The 18,571-nt window shown below is 27.2% G+C and overlaps 3 protein-coding genes and 1 long non-coding RNA gene across 5 annotated transcripts in view; 3 read left to right on the top strand and 1 right to left on the bottom strand.

Annotated features, from left to right (window-relative positions):
• The window catches only part of LOC126894846 (ras-related protein Rap-2b), a 94,780-nt gene that overhangs the window by 29,670 nt on the left and 46,539 nt on the right, over nucleotides 1-18,571 (bottom strand). For both annotated transcript variants that reach the window (XM_050666146.1, XM_050666147.1), the window contains exon 3: nucleotides 8,714-9,146. In XM_050666146.1, the coding sequence (XP_050522103.1) occupies nucleotides 8,714-9,146 (433 nt within the window). The remainder of the gene's footprint in view (nucleotides 1-8,713; nucleotides 9,147-18,571) is intronic.
• Nucleotides 10,675-11,624, top strand: LOC126894855 (prisilkin-39-like). Its single transcript, XM_050666159.1, has 3 exons — nucleotides 10,675-10,837; nucleotides 10,922-11,021; nucleotides 11,235-11,624. Exons 1-3 carry the CDS (start codon nucleotides 10,820-10,822, stop codon nucleotides 11,471-11,473), a joined length of 357 nt encoding a protein of 118 aa, XP_050522116.1. The 5' UTR covers nucleotides 10,675-10,819; the 3' UTR covers nucleotides 11,474-11,624.
• On the top strand, nucleotides 13,763-14,619 carry LOC126894860 (uncharacterized). Its single transcript, XR_007701529.1, has 2 exons — nucleotides 13,763-14,109; nucleotides 14,196-14,619. It is a non-coding gene; the product is annotated as an uncharacterized LOC126894860 (long non-coding RNA).
• On the top strand, nucleotides 17,061-17,927 carry LOC126894857 (prisilkin-39-like). Its single transcript, XM_050666160.1, has 2 exons — nucleotides 17,061-17,277; nucleotides 17,572-17,927. Exons 1-2 carry the CDS (start codon nucleotides 17,160-17,162, stop codon nucleotides 17,778-17,780), a joined length of 327 nt encoding a protein of 108 aa, XP_050522117.1. The 5' UTR covers nucleotides 17,061-17,159; the 3' UTR covers nucleotides 17,781-17,927.

Below are 18,571 nucleotides of genomic sequence, written 5' to 3'. Positions count from 1 at the left end.
TGAAAAATGTTTCATGCATAAATAAATATATCATTTTTATGTTCGTATTCTGACTACAAATAAGTATTATATATTAGTATTTCATAATTTAGTCTTAAGCCTAGTTAAAAATATGAAACTAAAAAAAAGTAAGCTAATGAATTGATTATCGTTTTCAGGTTTTCGCTAAACTCACTAGTTGTTTTTTTAAGTTACCTAGATCCAATAATTAAACTATTGAGTCTGTTTTGTTTATAATAATACTATAAATATTTTAAACATTTCCTATTAAGAAAAAGTTCATGTTAAAAATTTGATATCGATTTCAATTATCATTTGTAACTTATAAGTAAATAACATAAAATTATAAAATTAATTTTGTACCTTCATTTTTATAGCACAATTTTAGTGAATTAAATATAATTGACTATTATTTGTAACATGACTGGTCATAATATGTTTTGTATATTTTTGGCATGCTGTGATTACCTATTGATGTCAAGAACATTCTTTTTGATTTTGACCATAGCTATTGAGAAAAGTGTCTCTAAAAAGGAAAAGTAAATAAAATATATGTGCTTTATGTGATTCTTCTCTTAATGGTCGAAAGAAAGGTATTTTATTATTTTTTTTAGCTTCGATGCAAAACTGTTTAAATATATTAGTATTCTAATATTTAGTATTATCACATAAAAATGTATTATTCATGATTTGGTTTATTTAATTTTCCTTGATACGTATAATGTTAATGCATAGTTTGATTTGATAAAAAGCTTAATTTGGTATAACTAAATTAAATTTATTTTATGTTTTACTAGTGAATATTGATTCACTTTGTAAGCTTTTTAATACTTTTCAAGTATTAATAAATATATTGTAATAAAAAAGATCAAANAATGTAGCTTTTTAATACTTTTCAAGTATTAATAAATATATTGTAATAAAAAAGATCAAATTACTTGAATTTGAAAAATTGAGAATTTAAAATTATTTTTATTTATTATTTGTTTAGAAACACTATATGTTACAATATTTTAGTTGTTGAAAGCAACTCAAAATAATTTTATCTATTTTATATTGGCAACTTTTTTTTCTTATTTACAGTATTTGTTTGATCATAGTTATATTGATTCAAAGGAATTGTGGATATTTATTGCAGTGAATGTTTATTTTTTTAATATTATTCGTTTATTTAAATAAATATTTATGTTATGAATATATAAATGATAAATAATTGATGTGTTTTTTACTGTGAATTAAAGTACAAAGAAATATGGTTAAGTCATTATTATCTAACATTATGAATTATTAAAACCATTCATATACAATTTTAAATTAAAGATTTGTAAAATTTTCAAACAACAATTCAAGATAAAAGTGCAACTTAAATTCAAAAGACACTTTTAGGTGATATTTAAATTAAATAAGACTGTCACTGAATCTAAAAATGCATAATTTGTTCGTTTTAAGGGGATATTAAAATTTTCGATAGTAAAAATTTAAACAAAAAAGTGTATTGAGTAAAGTTAAATCAATAGTTCTCAATTTTCCAGTAATATTTTAAATGTAAGCTCCAATAATAACGCAGTGAATACTAACAAAAAAAATATATATATACATAAAACACCAAATCTAAAAATAAAAAATAAAATAAATTCAAGTGGAATTATGTAAAATATTTATAATAACAGTCTATACTCTAAACTTATATATATATATGTGTGTGTTTATTTTTGTATAATAATCCATGTGAGCATGTAATACAAAAATGTTTGATAAATAGTACTCATCAAAGAATCTCCATGTGTAGCACCAGGGTCTAATAAAATATTTAATAAGATTAATAATAATAATAATAGATGAATAAATGGTATATCGATTTAATTAGATAAACTCAACCCAACTAAAATTATTAAATTAAATTTAACTTAAACGGTCTATAATAGGGCTAATGTGGCATGATTTAGGAAAAATATTTCAAAAAAAATCGAAGGCTTCTGCATCAGCCTATATTGTGTAATATTGAGACGTAGTAATTTTTTTAAACTTTAATTTTTTTTACAACTGGTGTTATACATGCTTTCTTTTTTTAATTTAAATATTTTGTTATTACATTATTTATTTAATGCTCTTACTTTATTTAATTATTTTCAATTTTATTTTAATTTCTAAATTAAACTATTTTTTAAAGATTTAAAATTGAAGTATTCACTTTTGTGTAGTATTATAAAATATCTAGTGGTTGCATTTGTATTTGATAACAAATCGAAACGTGTTATTATGGGGAACAAAAGGCCCCAGTACTTTTATTAAATAGTGACACACTTTATTTAATTGTTCTCAGTACAAAGTGTGTATCACACTGTCGTAAGAGCATCAAATGAATACTTCTGATAATTTACAACAGATTGTGTAATTTTGAATGTAAATCCCTAAGCATACTTTTGTATTTTTAAATCGACCTTAGTTAACTAGACACAAATGCTCCGTAAGGTCCGTGTTATCAGCCTAGAATCAATTCCAAAAGAGGTTTGTTTTTTTAAAAGTTCATCATTCTGCTTTGGAATAAGCCGATGGGTAATTAATTAAGTGCATTTTATTAATATAGGGGAGTAAAATAAGATATAATTGATTTTGATTCATAATAACTTAACATATATATAATGTATCGCAGAGGTAAAAGAATATTAACAGTACGTTTATTACATAAGTGTAACTTTATGTATGTAAAAAAAAAAAATTTCATCGAGTGTAAGTCTTATTCTGTAAGTCTATAATAATTATTGACGGTATGTAAATTAACATAAAAGTAAGTAAAATTATTTAATTCTTTTGCTTACATGTCATAAAAAGAAGAGATAAGAGTAGAAATTAGAGAAATCATTTAATAAAATTATAAATATATATATAATAAAATTTGTTTCACCACATACTTAATATCTTCAGTAGTACTCCTTACCCCGTCATTATTATTATTTTTCAATTTTTAAACAATGACAGAAGACTATAATTTGGAGGTGTGTAACTTTTTCCATGAAAATGACTTATACTTTTGAATGAGAGTGATAAGTAATAATTGTCTTATCTAATTTCTTATCATGGTATTAATGCCAAGTTTGTAATGTATACACATTATCATCATATGTATACACAGTAATCATGAAAAGATAGCGTTTTCTTCTGTCCTTTTCTCAATACGTATTTCAATGTTTAATACCGTAAAATAATACATGAAAATTCAAATTTTCACAAACTTCAAAACGCTACAGAATATTTACTACTGAATATTAATAAGATATTTTTTTACTAAAATTTTTCTTAAATTCTACTCTACAAAATAGCTATCTTAGATTTTTTTTTTACATTTTATTTAAAATTTAAAATTTAAAAATAATTAATATTTTTAATAAAATGTAAAAAAATTAATTATTGAGATATAGCTATAGACCTAACGTATAACTATTATTAAAAAAAAAAAATCAACTAAAAATATTAACTGGATCAAAAGTTATTTAAGTTGTCAGTGAGTGGTGGGCCACTCCGTATTCATTTCTAAATTTTAAAAAGGAAATTAAAATAATAATAACCAATTTGAAAATGTTTTATTGTATAGCCATTCTTATTGTACTCAGGCGACCGTTCGGTCATTCAGTTTTTTGTTTTGGTTACCTAACTTTCACCGTCCATATAAAATTATATGCACTCAAAACGCGTTTTTTTAAGACAAACCAAGGTCATCAGAGTGGTCTGGATTCGGTTATGAAACTGTTGACGATGCGAATAACGTTCAACCTTCTCTCCTTCCGAATCCACGGTTTGATCTTGTATTATTATAATTCAAATAATATTTTTGAGTAAATCGTTTGCAATATAATTTTTGTTGTAATGGAGTGTTTTGAAGGTTATAAGCAGAGGTGATAAAACGTATTGTAGAGGATAAAACATAATTTTCGATTTATCTGCAATGAAACACTTTTTTTATTATAATATCATATTGCTCTACCGTTATTGTCAACGAAACAATTACCGTTTAACAATAATGTGATTGCTCTTTAATCGTGTCATTGATCATAATCGTCGAGCTGCCTGTTGTCTGATAGGAAATAAACAGCTGATATTATCAAGATTTTGTTCACTATCGAGTAAATAAAAATCATTACTCAAAAGTACTACTTTGATTTTCATTAAAATCAAAGCAAAAGTATTTAAAAATATAAACAACTTGTATACACATTGTTATGTTTTTGGCATTCGCTATTTTTTTATATCATTCAGTTTTGAAGAAAAATTCTCGTCAAAAGTTTAATATTTTTTGCTTATGTTAGAAAAATGTTCAATAATTTCAACTACTTCATCATTAGTATATCATCACAAATAATCAAGCGTGATCCGTACTTTTTCTTCGTAACAACTTCTCACTTATTTTTTTTGACTGATGTACATGTGTTTTAAGTGTTCAATTAGTTTATGAATTAATGTCAGACACGACGTTCAAACTAATGGATACTTATTATGACGATGAGTTGAAATCAATATTATTTTGTACAATAATACTGTAATGAAGCTAAATTAATAAGTGGAAAGCTATGCTTAGTTAATGAGCCAAACGATAAGAACTACATAAATAAGGCGTTGCGAGAATAAATAAATACGTTTTCTTTTTAAATCTTCCGTCTGTGATTTTGAATAGAATTAATTAACAAATTAACTTTAAGTTAAATTCCATTTCAAGGCTAAAGTGCTTCTTATCTCACTAGAATAAATAACATCAATTAAATCTAACTATTATTAAGAATAATGGTAATTAATATGACACCTCGAGCTTTACATAAAGAGGCATTCAATTTCATTAAACTGATCAAGTTTTTATGCAATATTTAAACGTTCCACTGAAATTATAATGATTATCTGTATAAAATTTAATTAAAAATTAATGATTAACAAATAAAATTCCTACTTAAACGACTATCAAATGAGATCTTTGAAATTAGTAGATTATACTTTAAGAGGAATAAATTAATAAATTAGTCTTGAACCAATGAACACTTTTCGTGTATTTACAACGTTCATATTTAAAAAATATAAATTATACTTAATTTTTAAAAATTTTCTAAGTTGTGTGGTTATGCTATATTCAATACGATTTTTAAAATATTGGTTAGCAAAATAATATAATTCATACGATATAAAAATAGAACTTTGTTTTAAATTTATATATATTTTTTGTCAAATTAAATATATCGTTGTTTAGTATTCATGTGAATAATTTTAAATTTAGTGAAACATATAAAAGTCAAGGATTCGCAGGTCAACTATTAGCATGATATTTTAGACGTACATTAATAAAAAGAAGTAGACGATTCAATGGCGCAATTAATTAGTTTCTTTTTCATATTTTATATTTATGACATGCGGTTTTTTAATATGAATATTTAAGCGTTTAAATGTATAATTATTTAACAATCTAGAAGTTCAACTTGCATTTGATTTGATATGTAAAACGTATTTTTTTTATGTGTTTGAACCGTTATAAAAAACTATACTATATAAAAAATGCATAATGTCGTTTGTGTCATACGGCTAATACTTAAAAAATATATTAAAAAATCTAGTAACACAATAAAATAGACAAGTTTAAATAAATAAAAATTTTAAAAATTTTAATTATGTAAATTATAGGATTATAAAAACAGTTTTAATTACAGATGTATTTGATTTTTGATTTGAAATACACACACTTGTGTTGTCTCGTGTTTACGTTTAATTACTAGAATTTGGGAGAACTGAATAATAATAATTATAATTCAGTTCATTAATTATTAATGGAAAGCGCTGAATTTATTATGACGCCTTTAAAATATCAAATTATAAATTTCTTTACTCGCAATCTTGCAAACTTATCGTCTTTTTCATTAACTAACTTTTACAAATTAAATTTATGTACAGTGTAACAGCGCACGGTTCAGTAATATTTTAAAAAGTTTTGTCAGAATTTCTTAAAACAAACTCTGTGAAAAAATTCGGCTACTGGCGATCCTATCGCTTTCTCACAAGACGCAGTGCTTGTGGATTCAGTTAATATCAAAAACGAAATATCTTAAACAAACACATCGAGAATTGAAGCACTTGATTTTTTCTATAAGTCTTTCGACACGGACTACCTTCGCTCTGTAATGTTGTTTACCAAAACANGCGAAATATCTTAAACAAACACGTCGGTCATCGAGAATTGAAGCACTTGATTTTTTCTATAAGTCTTTCGACACGGACTACCTTCGCTCTGTAATGTTGTTTACCAAAACACTGCAAACGCTGCTGCACCTCTTGGGTCATCGACACAAGTGGTCTATGACGCGCAGATAGGCACAATCAACATTGTATACTTTATTTATTAACGACTGCACCAGAAGAGATTTTTTTTATTATCATTTCCTCGGGTCATGGGAACCAAACGTATATGACTTTATCATTGTATGATTCGAATAGGTTTTCCCAGTCGTTCTCAGTTCACATTAGGCATATTTGAGAATAATCATTTTTTTTTTTTCATTCAAAGCCTATGCCGCAACACACTTCTCGTAACAATATGGTTATGTGCACAATGCAACGATCGGACTAATGTATTATGATAATACTCGATTATCGCCTTAAAACGACCTATTTCGTTAATATATGCAGCTGTTGGGCCATTGAAACCGAACCGAAAAATTTGTACGAATACTTTGTTTATTTAAATTTTGAATTTTGTAACTTAAAATAAACTAAGCAGCATCCGAATCGCTTGTCAATATCCATTCGATAGTTGTGAGCGCTAATTAAATAATCAGTAAAAAAATATCAGCTACACAAATTTCGAGTGGAGTATATGTATGGCGCGTGAAATAATTGCTTTCGTTTTAGAGGACCATGTTATTTGTTTGAACAATAGTAATAATTTTTACTGGCGAACGACTATTTTGCATAGATTTTCCGTTCCCTACGCTGTAAGTAACAGTTATCAATGAAACGAACCAGTAAAAATTTTCCCTCAAAGCTCAGTTAATAAATATATAACGAGTTCTCTGGTGTTCTCTCAGGCCACTTTGTATTACGAATTCCCAAAGCGAACATGGTAATTATTTTAATAATATGTACTAAACGAGAATCTTGAGAGAGATAATTTTTGAAAAATTACATGTTATTCGATTTCGTCTTTGATGTGCATTACCTAGGGCTTTTACTCGAGATGAGTTCACTTTGTCCGTTTAAATATTTTAATATGCTGTACCATAGCTGTTCTATAGGTACTTATACGTAGTTGTTTATTGTTTCAAACGTGTATGAGGCCAATGAAAATAGTTCTCTTCCAGTTTGCTGTAGTCGCGATGAATCTCATTGATTACGTATAAACTAATAGCTTACAATATAAGCTATTAATGAAATATGCATCCAAATTTTAGTAAGTTAAAAAAAAATTTAAAGCTTTGATGATTACAGTATATTATCCAAAATAAATGCAATTAGTCAGTACAATACAAGTGACTAAACAAATCAGTGTTAAGTGACAATAGCAATTGTAGACAATAGTAATTGATATTATTAATATCCTAAAAATTAATATACGAATCTTATAAATTATAAAATCTTATATAGGCATTTATTTTATTCATAATTGGATAATGATTTTTAAAAATTCAATGCCAAAAACCAATATAATATTTAAATTATTAATATAAATAATTTCTCTATTGCACGTAACTTTTATTCATTGAAAAACAATTCTTATGGAATATATTAAAATTGCATTTGGTAGAATAGTAATTTGATACAATTCATCTTGAAGTTAGGGTGCTGTAGCAAGTAACTTCTTTTCAGTGTGAATAAAATGAATTGATCATAAACACCTGTTGCCAAAAAACCGAACTTGAATAATTCATAACACCAGCTCTAGAGAGCTTTTGCATACACTCTGACGCTACCATTTCACCTCTTTTACGTTACAGTATTATTTTTTGTACATAAATTAACCTTATGAATTTTTATTGAGCACTTGAACTCTCGAAGTGCTTTAACTGCTTACCACGAGGAGTTGCGCATCTATGATCTTTAAATCTTATCGTAAATATTGTGTAGTATAATTTTATGAGCGCACGTGTATTATACGATATAATACAATTATTTATGCTGTATTATCTTATAGCACCTTGTTAGTTGTTGCTAAGAACTGGATTATAAAATCATACTGAGGCTTAATGGTTTTGTGCATAAAATATATCGATCTTGGCGGGCTCTTCGTATTTGTTGTTAGATAATGTCACACACGGTCGAAATATTATAACGCCATTTATATCGATTTTAATATTAACCTTAAACGCCATGAATTTTTGAAAACGTATAAAACAAAGGAAATATATTTGAAATTAATTAAACCTGTTTTTACGAGTATACTAATAAAAAAAGTGTTTGGCAAAAAAATTCTATCGTATGTATAAGACCGACCACTTCGAAGAGGCTTTATACTTATGTAGGCCTTAAACTGGGGCGTGTCAAGGAAATTACTAGAGATCGAATGTTCCACATGACAAAAATAATTAAAGGTGATATGTAGAGGGGATGGTTAACAATTTTTTCATGTATAATACCTTGTAAATAAAATTTTGAGCACACTACTAGTTTTAACAATATTGGATGAAAATCACAATGATCTTAGAATAAAAAAAAAATCAATTGGAATTTGCAGATATTCATCACTAACCTTTCTGTCGGTATTGGCAAGGTCGAGCTTGTTTCCGACAACGACTATAGGCACGTCGGCCGTATGCTTAGTGTCAATTATTTGGTCCCTGATGGCTGCCACCTGCTGAAACGATTCAGGATCGGTGACAGAGTACACCAACACAAAGGCATCCGCCGATGATATGGACAGGGCGCGCATTGCCGGAAACTCATACGCCCCAGATGTGTCCAATATGTCTAGGTCGATTTTAACGCCGTCAACCGTAAACTGGCCATGGTGCATTTCCTCGACGGTCCGCTTGTACTTCGATGAGAACTTTCGGTATAGGAACTGAGTGATAAGTGAAGATTTGCCAACTCGGGCAGCTCCCATGACTACAATTTTGTGTCGGGTCACGTCTGAGGGATCCGCCGGGGGCTGCAACTGATCGTTGTGGTGGCCATCCACACTACTAAAAAATAAACAATAAATAAAAATCGGCTGTTATATTTATGGTAATAAAATGATAGCGTTCAACATTATGTGGCGTGTATTGTACATTTATCATGTAAAAGTTTGGCATATTTTATTAGTTTGAATTAGGGTAAAAGAAAAATTGCCGGTTAAGGTAAAGAGATAAAGAGATTTCGATTTTTCTATACCCAATACCTTGGTTGAAATAAAAAGGATGCTCACATCAGACCTGGATTAGGTTAAAAAATATTTATGTCGATTCAATTTCAAAAAAGAATTTCCTGTCGCTGTTGACGTTACATTAAAGTGAAAAATGTTCAAGATGTATTTTATTTGTTTGTTCAATCATTGCAAATATTTTTTAATTCAGTGTGTAACGTTGACTATCAGTTTTAGATATTCATAGAATATTATGTAATAATTCAAATATTAATACGTGGTAATTATTTAACGAAAAAATAATAACAAAATTGGAATAAATCCAATAAACAAAATAAATAAGATAATATAAATTAATATTTCTCTAAAAACTTGAAATTGATATATTGATGAAATATCTAAGCAATAGAAATCTAATATTTATTTAAATTTGCGCAATAGGCTTAATATAAATTTTAATTGACATTTATAATTTTATGCTCGTTTTATGTTATCTATTAAACGAATTGATTATAATAGATTTAATTTACATTTCGCCGTCCAGGACTAATGAAAACTTGTACTGGTTGATTTAAACAAATTTTGTGTAATATTTCATATTTGAATACATACTACTAATTAATTATGTAATCATCTATAATTAACTTGTCTGTTTATTTAAAAATATATTACACTTAAATTATGCTGAAGTAAATATCATGTTAAAATCTTATAAAAAGTTCATTAACAAAAATTATGTACACCCAATTAAAAAAATAAGCATTGCAAGAAGTCTTATCAATTTCATTTTTTGAAAATTATTTACTATTAAAAACTAACTTGTAACTTGTATATTTATTTTTACATAATGTTTTTGACAAGAAATTTTTATTAATAAGGATAAAATTTTTTAAACTCATTTTCTGTAATAAAATTTCACTACGAAAACTAAAATTTTGTGTAAGCGAAAAATTTAAAAAATATTAAATTTAAAATTCCAAGCATACAAAAGGTAGTATTTGTGGTTGTCAAATGATTAGCAAAGTAATTATCTAAGAGTCTCGCTGTGCTGAGTATTAGAATTCTTAAGTGGAAATGTTTTTTAAAAAAGTAGATTTTATTTAAACAAATTTCATCTTCTTTTTAGTATTATTCTTTGCTAAAAAATAAGAAAAACTTGTTTTTTCATAAAATTATTCCAAATGACAAGGACTAATTTATTAAGTTAATGACAGTTTAATTTTTTTTTGCTGGTTTTCTCTATATCCATAAATTGTCCTGTTCTGTATTTATTCTGCAAGTAGTGGAAAACATTCTCCAACATCATCATGTAATAAAAAAAAATTAGTGAATCTCCAGTGAAAAAGAACTGAGTTAATGTAAATTAGCAAAATTATAGTCCTGAATATAGTATATAAAGCTTTCATTTTACCCATATCTTCATTCAGTTTGCATTCGTCGTTTTAAACGGTCTTAACAGAACTCGTATTTTTTTTACACGTTCAAAGTACAACACCAAACAAACCACTAAAAATGTCTTCCAAATTGTTTGTAAGTGCAAAGTGACCAAGATTTAATTTTGCTGAATTTATGGCGAAAGACTTATAATATTAACAAAAATAAATCTTTCTACAGGTATGTTTTGCTATTTTCGCTTTGGCCGCCGTCGCCTTTGCCGCTGAACCAGCACCAGCCAACGACCGTGTAAAGAAAGATGCTTACGCCCCAGCCTACGGTAAGTAAATTTTTATATGCCTAACGACTACAACAATCATTCGCTGTTTCGATAAAAAATAAATCACTTGACTGCACTCGAATCTCGCTATTTTTTTTCTCGTGATAAAAAAAGAATCATAATTACACACGTTTATATTCTATCAAGTGGCCGAGACAATTCTAAAAAATAAGTTTAAATATCAAATAATTTAACTCGGATTTCCTATTACAGCTGCCGGTGCTTACCCATACGCTGGATACGGTTATAACTACGGATACGCCGCTTCCCCATACAACTACGGTTACGCTGGTGCTTCCCCGTACAGCTACGGATACTCTGGTGCATCCCCATACAGCTACGGTGCATACAACTCTTATCCATACGCTGGATACGCCAGATCTGCCTACAGCGGACACTATCCATCCAACTACTACAACAACTACAACGGATACTACCCATACGCTTACTAACTTCGCCATAGACAGACTCCATTTCGATCAGATAAATCCAGTGTTCATTCTAATGAAATACCATAACTCAATGTTGTGTCTTTTTTTTTGTACATTATGTTTAGTTTTCAGTTCTTAAATACAATATAATTTTTTTTTTCGGTACAAAAACTTTTCTTGTTTTTATTTTATTCTATGCCATTTGTGGTTTTGAAGATTTCTATTCTTAGTCATGGTAACACAAAAAAGCTATTTGTTTACATATGAATAGGGTATTTTGGTATTAATTCGATGCGATTATAGTAGTAGAATACACATTTAACAATAGTTTGCATTAAGAACAAAATTTTCACGACGAAGGTTAACAATTAAATAAAATAGTTCAAGGCTATTGAATTAATGCACTTGGTAAAATAAGTATTACACGAAGGAAATTAAAAAAAACACGTTATAAGACACGTTTAAAGAAATTATCATCAAATAAGTCCAGAAACATTAATTATTATAACATATTCGAGAGAAAAAATGAACAAATTTAAATAGCTATTAATAGGCATAAACTCGTACTATATCTGTAGACAAGTAATGTCCTTAAAGGTAAATTGTGTATCAGTTTTTGACAAATAAATGACCAATCTTAATAAAAGAAACAGTTGACACTTATGACAGGCGTACTAGAATTCAATTTTAAATAACAATAAGCTCATCGTTACAGAGACGGAAGTGTGTAAACATAATTTCGGTTTTTGGTTATAATAAAATCATCTTACAAGGTCTAACCTGCGGATAAATGATTTCAATACGGAAAATTTTATATAATTTGCGGTCTCACCGTATTAGCGTAACGTGTATTCATTAGTCATTATTATAGTACAAAACTTAACGTTTATTTCATACTCTATAAACAATAAAATTGACAATTTATGTTCATTAGAACCATTAAATTTACGATATCCTGTTTTGCGCTTTTCTGGGACTCAATGGGTCTTACGGGTAATATATCGGGTTCTTATCTAATGTAACGAATTTATGTGGCTACTCCGGTGTCATTCTCCAAAGCGAATATACGTATATTGTTGTCGTGTTGTACTCTTTTTTTTTTTTTTTTTATACCAATCCAATATTATGCGTCGTGTACAAATAGAGTTCGTAATTTGAATCCTATAAATCGGTGCCTGTATTCATTTAACAGAGTTCGATTTGTTTTTTGTCGTGGGTGGACGCTATGAGGGCAATATTCGATTTCCAACCGCTGCCTGTGTCATATTTATATCGTTCCTGTTTTATTACATCAAATCTATTAATGGACTAATGCGAATTTGAACTTTCGGGGAGTAGGAAGAGGGAAAAGGATCATTTTCTATTCAAAGGACAGTTCAGAACTGTTTGCGGTTATTTTAGTGTACCGACATAGATTTACATAATGAGTTATGAACAAAATCCCGCGCTGTCAATAAAAACCACTATATAGTATGTTGATGTTTTCTGTATTTAAATGCTTTGAGAGAATAATACAAAAAATACTATCAAAATTTGTTTTTTAAAGTACACGGACAAAACATACGCTATTCAATTCATTAAATATTTTAACATGTAGATTTATTTACAAGCATAATAAAACGGTTTCTCTTGAGGATTATAGTTTTACAGGAACTTGCATTTCGATTTTATTAGATTAGACCAGTTTTCAAATTTATTAACATGTGTGAATATATTGTTCACTGTGATATTGAATTATACATTATGAAAAATGCAGTGCTATAAAAAATGTAACAAAATATTATATAGCATACTAAAACAATCTATGTGATATTTCTAAGTATTTGAGGTGTTTAAATTTTCAAATCAAAACCTGACAGCTATAAACAGTTTTACGAGAATATTGAAAAATACTATTAAATAAACAGTAACTTACATCTCTTTGATTTATTTCAAAATTTAACTAGTAAAACCAATAAAAATAACTTTTATTATATATAAGTGTAATTATAGGTCAAAAGTTTATAAAAAGTTCGGATCCACGGACATGACGCACTAATATTTTACTTGAACTATAACTCTTTTTATTTTACTTTTTTATTAAAAATCAGTGGAATGACAAAAGAAAAAGTATTCAAAATTATCACTATTATATAAAATTGTGAAAAGTCACATTTTTAATGATTAAAAAAGATTTATTCATTCCTTGAAAAATTTCTAGATCCGTATCTCTTTTTTGCAAAACATAATTTCTGACAATGTTAATTAATTATTTACTTAATATGAAATTGTTTTTATTGCATTGAATTTTATAAACTAAATATTATTCAATTATTAACGTAGTTTGAATTATATTTTAATTATTAATTAATTTTATGTACATTATATGATTACACGCATTTTATTGAGTGTTTTAATTCCGTTCATCTATCTTATTACTAATTCATTTTTTTTAACTACGCAGCAGATCTGTTACTAAATACTATATTTTCTTGATAAACTCTGTTTCGGGAAAAAAAAAAAATTAAAATGTAAATTACCGATACCCAATAACAGTATATAAAGCCCGAAAATTCTATTATGTGTATCATTCGATTTCAGTCATCGTTTGAAGCTTTTTAGCTGAATTCTTTATACGTTCTCAGCACAAACCAACAAAAATGTCTTCCAAATTGTTCGTAAGTACAATCTTAAGAGACTAAAATACTCTTTTATAACTCCAATGCAACAAACTCAGATAATTAATCAATCCTCAACTGTACAGGTACTTTTCGCTGTGTTTGCCTTGGCTGCCGTCACCTTCGCCGCCGAAGAACAAACTTCAACCAATGAACGTGTAAAGAAGGCCGTTTTACCCGCTGCTTATCCATACGCATACGGTTACAATTACGGATACGTCACCCCATATAGCTACGGATACGCTACCCCATACAGCTACGCTTCATACAACTCTTATCCATATGGACACAGCAGATCAGTGTACAGCGGATACTACCCATACAACTATTACAATGGATATTACCCATATGTCTACTAATTTTTCCATTCAAAGATTCTTTATCAGTCCATCAAATCAAGTGTTCGGTCTTATGAAATAATATGAAACAGTGTAATTCATAATTGTTTTTTTTTGTAAACTTTTTTTTTTATTGTTTCTAAAAAAATAAATTTTTTTAAAGCATTGCAAACGTTTTAGTATAGTTTTTTAAGCATCATTAAAATTTCATTTACACATAAATATTGTAGACTTATTTAGTAGAAGCATTTTTTTTTTATAATGTTTATATAACGGTATTATAACACATAATGTTATAAAAATATTTTATAACATTACTTTTTTAAATTGCTATCTGCTATATATTACTTATTTTATTATAATAAAATAAGTAAAAAAAAAATTCAAAATTAAGGTTCAAAAATTTAAAAAATTACCCTGTTTGAATATAGATAGTTGTATCAGTATTTATTATTATTTTTGGATTAAGTTAGACACCTAGAAGTTAATCTTGCATTATATTTAAAATCATATTCATGTTTAATTTAGCTCATTACAAATATTTCCCCCCAAAGGAAGTCGTCAATATTGTAAAATTTCAAACTTGTATACTTATATAATACATATTAATTAATATCTTAAAAAATGACAATTGAAATTTCAGTAATATTTTTATCTCCGAGTGTTAAAATCAGTAAAACATGTTTTCTATGTGTATCATAGAAGTCAAATATGTTCTATGGATAAAATTTGTATTCGTACAAAAAATATTCTTTTTAAGGATAATTTAAAATTATTCTATATCATTTCAAAATTAGAACAAAAATTAATTCTTGGTAAAATTCATATTTAAGTTACATATTTTAAAATATCTTTAAATATTTAAATTATAAATATATTTTTGTATTATTCTAATTATATTTACATTAACTTAATTTATGTAAACATGTTTACATGATTTATACCATTTGATATACGGTAAAATTTTAGTTGGCTATTTTCGAATTAACGTTTGTTAGTTAAAAACAGTGAAATTCATAGAGATAAGCTTATTACACATCGGTGAAAAACCAATTTTTATTAATAAATTCGGTATGGGATACGTAAAATGGACATATTTGAGTCACTGTCTTACTGAGTGCATTGGCAGTGACTATGCACACTTAAAAAACTAAAACTATATAAAATAACAAAACTAAATTAAAACTAATTTTATTTTCTCTAAAATAATTTATATATGAATACACGTGGACTTTTTATGGACTTATGGACGATTAGCTCTCAATTAATCGTTATCAAAACTTAAATAAATCTACTTAAATAACAACTTATAAATAGTTATTACTTAAGAATTTTTTTTTTGTTTATAGTCGGGAAAATTATTTTTTTATGAATGTTTAGTTAAAAATAAAGGCATCAGATGATAAATATTTTTCATCCCAATTAAAATTCTAAATTAGTAATAAATCTAATCTCAATTAATATTCTTCATTTAATTTTATTATACGACATTTGAACAATTACTTATTTTTTTTTTTAAATCAACAAACGAATTAAAAAAAATTTTAATTTTAAAATAATCAACTTTTTTTAAATTAATATCATTAGAAAACTCGTTCAAAAACATCTAAACACAAAGTTGGAAGTAGAAAATATATACCATTCCTAAACTTATTAGAAAATTCTCATAAATATATACAGAATGGTTTTAATCTGATTCATACCACTTAAAATTTTTGATTCAATAATTATTTTCTTAGACAATGTTCAAAGCATATTTTATGTTATTTATCACTATTTAGAAATATATATATATTTTTTATTTAAATTTCGAAAAGTAATTTTTAGACCATTACTTACAATAAATATTGATAAGCCGATTTTATGGCAAGTACTTATCAAGTTACAGGCATAAACACATAGAATGGGCTTGAACACGGGCGGAGTATCCACTCTATCTATTAAATTGTTTGTAACTCAGTAGGTATTACATTTTAAAAAAATCAAGAAATTACTGAATAATATATATATATATTTTATTATACTTATTTTAGAACATATAATATATTATTATTACTTCAACTGTGTCTGATTTGGTGTTAAGTGTACGTACATATTTTCGCAAAATTATTATTTTTAATTAAAACTCAGCTAGAAATTATACATAATAAATAATATATTTTTATTTTTAATTGTAGGTGGAACAATTCTAAATAATATTCTATCTATACATTTTTTCATGTTAGTTGAAATTATAACAACACTTATGAACAGTGTATCATACAAAAATAAAATACTTTAAAGGTGTTTTTTTTTCTAATTCAAATTTTTTCAAGTGAATTTTTTTTTAACTTGTAACAAAAAAGTGGTGCAGTTGGATATTTTTATGTATTATAATAGGCATAGCACTTACACTATCTGACCATTCTACGTATATTAATGCTTGTAACTGACAATTTTTTTATGGAATATATTTCTTTGCGCACCTTATTTATTATGTAAACATCTTAAATGTTAAGAAGTGAATCAATTAAAGACTCCATGGACCATATTTTCTAGATAATCCACCATATTGAAAAAAACACAAATGTAAATTACTAAATACCAGATTATTGTATAAAAAGCGAGGATTTTTGGTCACAGGTATCATTCGATTTGCAGTCGTCGTCTGTATCTGTTTGAGCAGTATCTGTATTTTTTGCACGTTTAACGTACAACAAAACAACAAAAAAAATGGCTTCCAAAATGTTCGTATGTTTTGCTATCTTCGCCTTGGCTACCATTGCATTTGCCGCTGAATCAGCACCAGCCAACGATCGTGTAAAGAAAAACGTATTGGCCTCCGATTTGGGTAAGTACCGTTGGGTTTATTCTATGACTACAGTAAAGCTAACGCCAATCATGTAGCCAAGAGTTTATTTCGTGGGGGAGGGGCACATTAAACGAAAATTTCGTCGATGCCACGTAATAATAACGAGTTTAATTCCATATTTATAATGACATTTCAAACATTTCGAGGTGTTCAGATCTCACGTACCCCCTGAATATTTTTAACTAATCAACTATTTTTTCTCGTTAAAAATTTAATCGTAACTCATCAACTCAAACAATTAGTTTAAAAAAATGTATAAATTTTATTTTATAGTTGGAGCTCTTCCATACAACTACGGATACGCCGCCCCATACAGCTACGGATACGCTACCCCATACAGCTACGGATACGCTACCCCATACAGCTACGCTTCATACAACTCATACCCCTACGGACACTCCGCTTACAACTACCCAATGGCCAGATCAGTCTACAGCGGATACTACCCTCACAGTTACGGATACTACCCATACGCCTATTAATTTCTTCCTTTAATACTTCCTAAAAATCCGTTAAAATTCAATGTATCTCTTCTCCGTGAATTTCTATAATTTATTTTTATTCTTGTCAATTAATTTGTACAATTTTTTTACTTTGCACATAAAATAAAATAAATTTTTATCGCTTAATTTTTTTATTTTTTTATTAGTGAAAGTAATCTGGTTAGATTTATTAAAACTGAATTAAGCAGAGAACATTTTATGAAGTTTTGTCTGAGTGATACATTTTTTTGATCATTTGAAAAATTAACTCATGAAAAGTATGATAAAAAAAAAGTTTACAAATATGTTATATGGATTTTGTTCAGTAATTAACCCTTAAACAGTTGCGTGGGTGTCTAGCATACCTCCACATAAATAAAAGCGGATGTATTATATTGCATAAAAGGTGTACATAGATATAAATTTAGAAAATGGTTTTTATAGTAATATTGAATCAATTTTCACAAATAAATACCCTTGAAAAAAATGTATGACTTAAAATATCCATCAAAATTGAAATGGGTCATATTGACCCCCACGCGACTTGTAACGTCATAATTTTTTTTTGGACTTTTATTTTTTTCAAAATATTGTTTTATCGTAAATGCAATGTTCTAATCGATATAATATTGTGGAATTGGAATTATGTGAATCTGCCACCGACTGTGCAATTAAGTTTTAAAAATAAATAATCTATTTAGAATTTCCACTATTCGATGATACGGACACAAAACATGTAATAAATACATCGCGTCGCAATGTGGACACATTGATTATCGGTAATCGATGTG

Source organism: Daktulosphaira vitifoliae, unplaced genomic scaffold (assembly GCF_025091365.1).
Source record: "Daktulosphaira vitifoliae isolate Bord-2020 unplaced genomic scaffold, ASM2509136v1 Scaffold_1, whole genome shotgun sequence".
Lineage (NCBI taxonomy): Eukaryota > Metazoa > Arthropoda > Insecta > Hemiptera > Phylloxeridae > Daktulosphaira > Daktulosphaira vitifoliae.
This window is presented reverse-complemented; position numbering and strand designations above follow the sequence as displayed.

Bases quoted from the DNA above. Each gene is read 5' to 3' on its own strand.
- LOC126894855 (XM_050666159.1), top strand. The intron at 11,022-11,234 runs GTAAGTAAATTT...TTCCTATTACAG, and splicing joins TGCTTACGCCCCAGCCTACG to CTGCCGGTGCTTACCCATAC.
- LOC126894857 (XM_050666160.1), top strand. From the start codon at position 17,160: ATGGCTTCCAAAATGTTCGTATGTTTTGCTATCTTCGCCTTGGCTACC. The intron at 17,278-17,571 runs GTAAGTACCGTT...TTTATTTTATAG, and splicing joins CGTATTGGCCTCCGATTTGG to TTGGAGCTCTTCCATACAAC.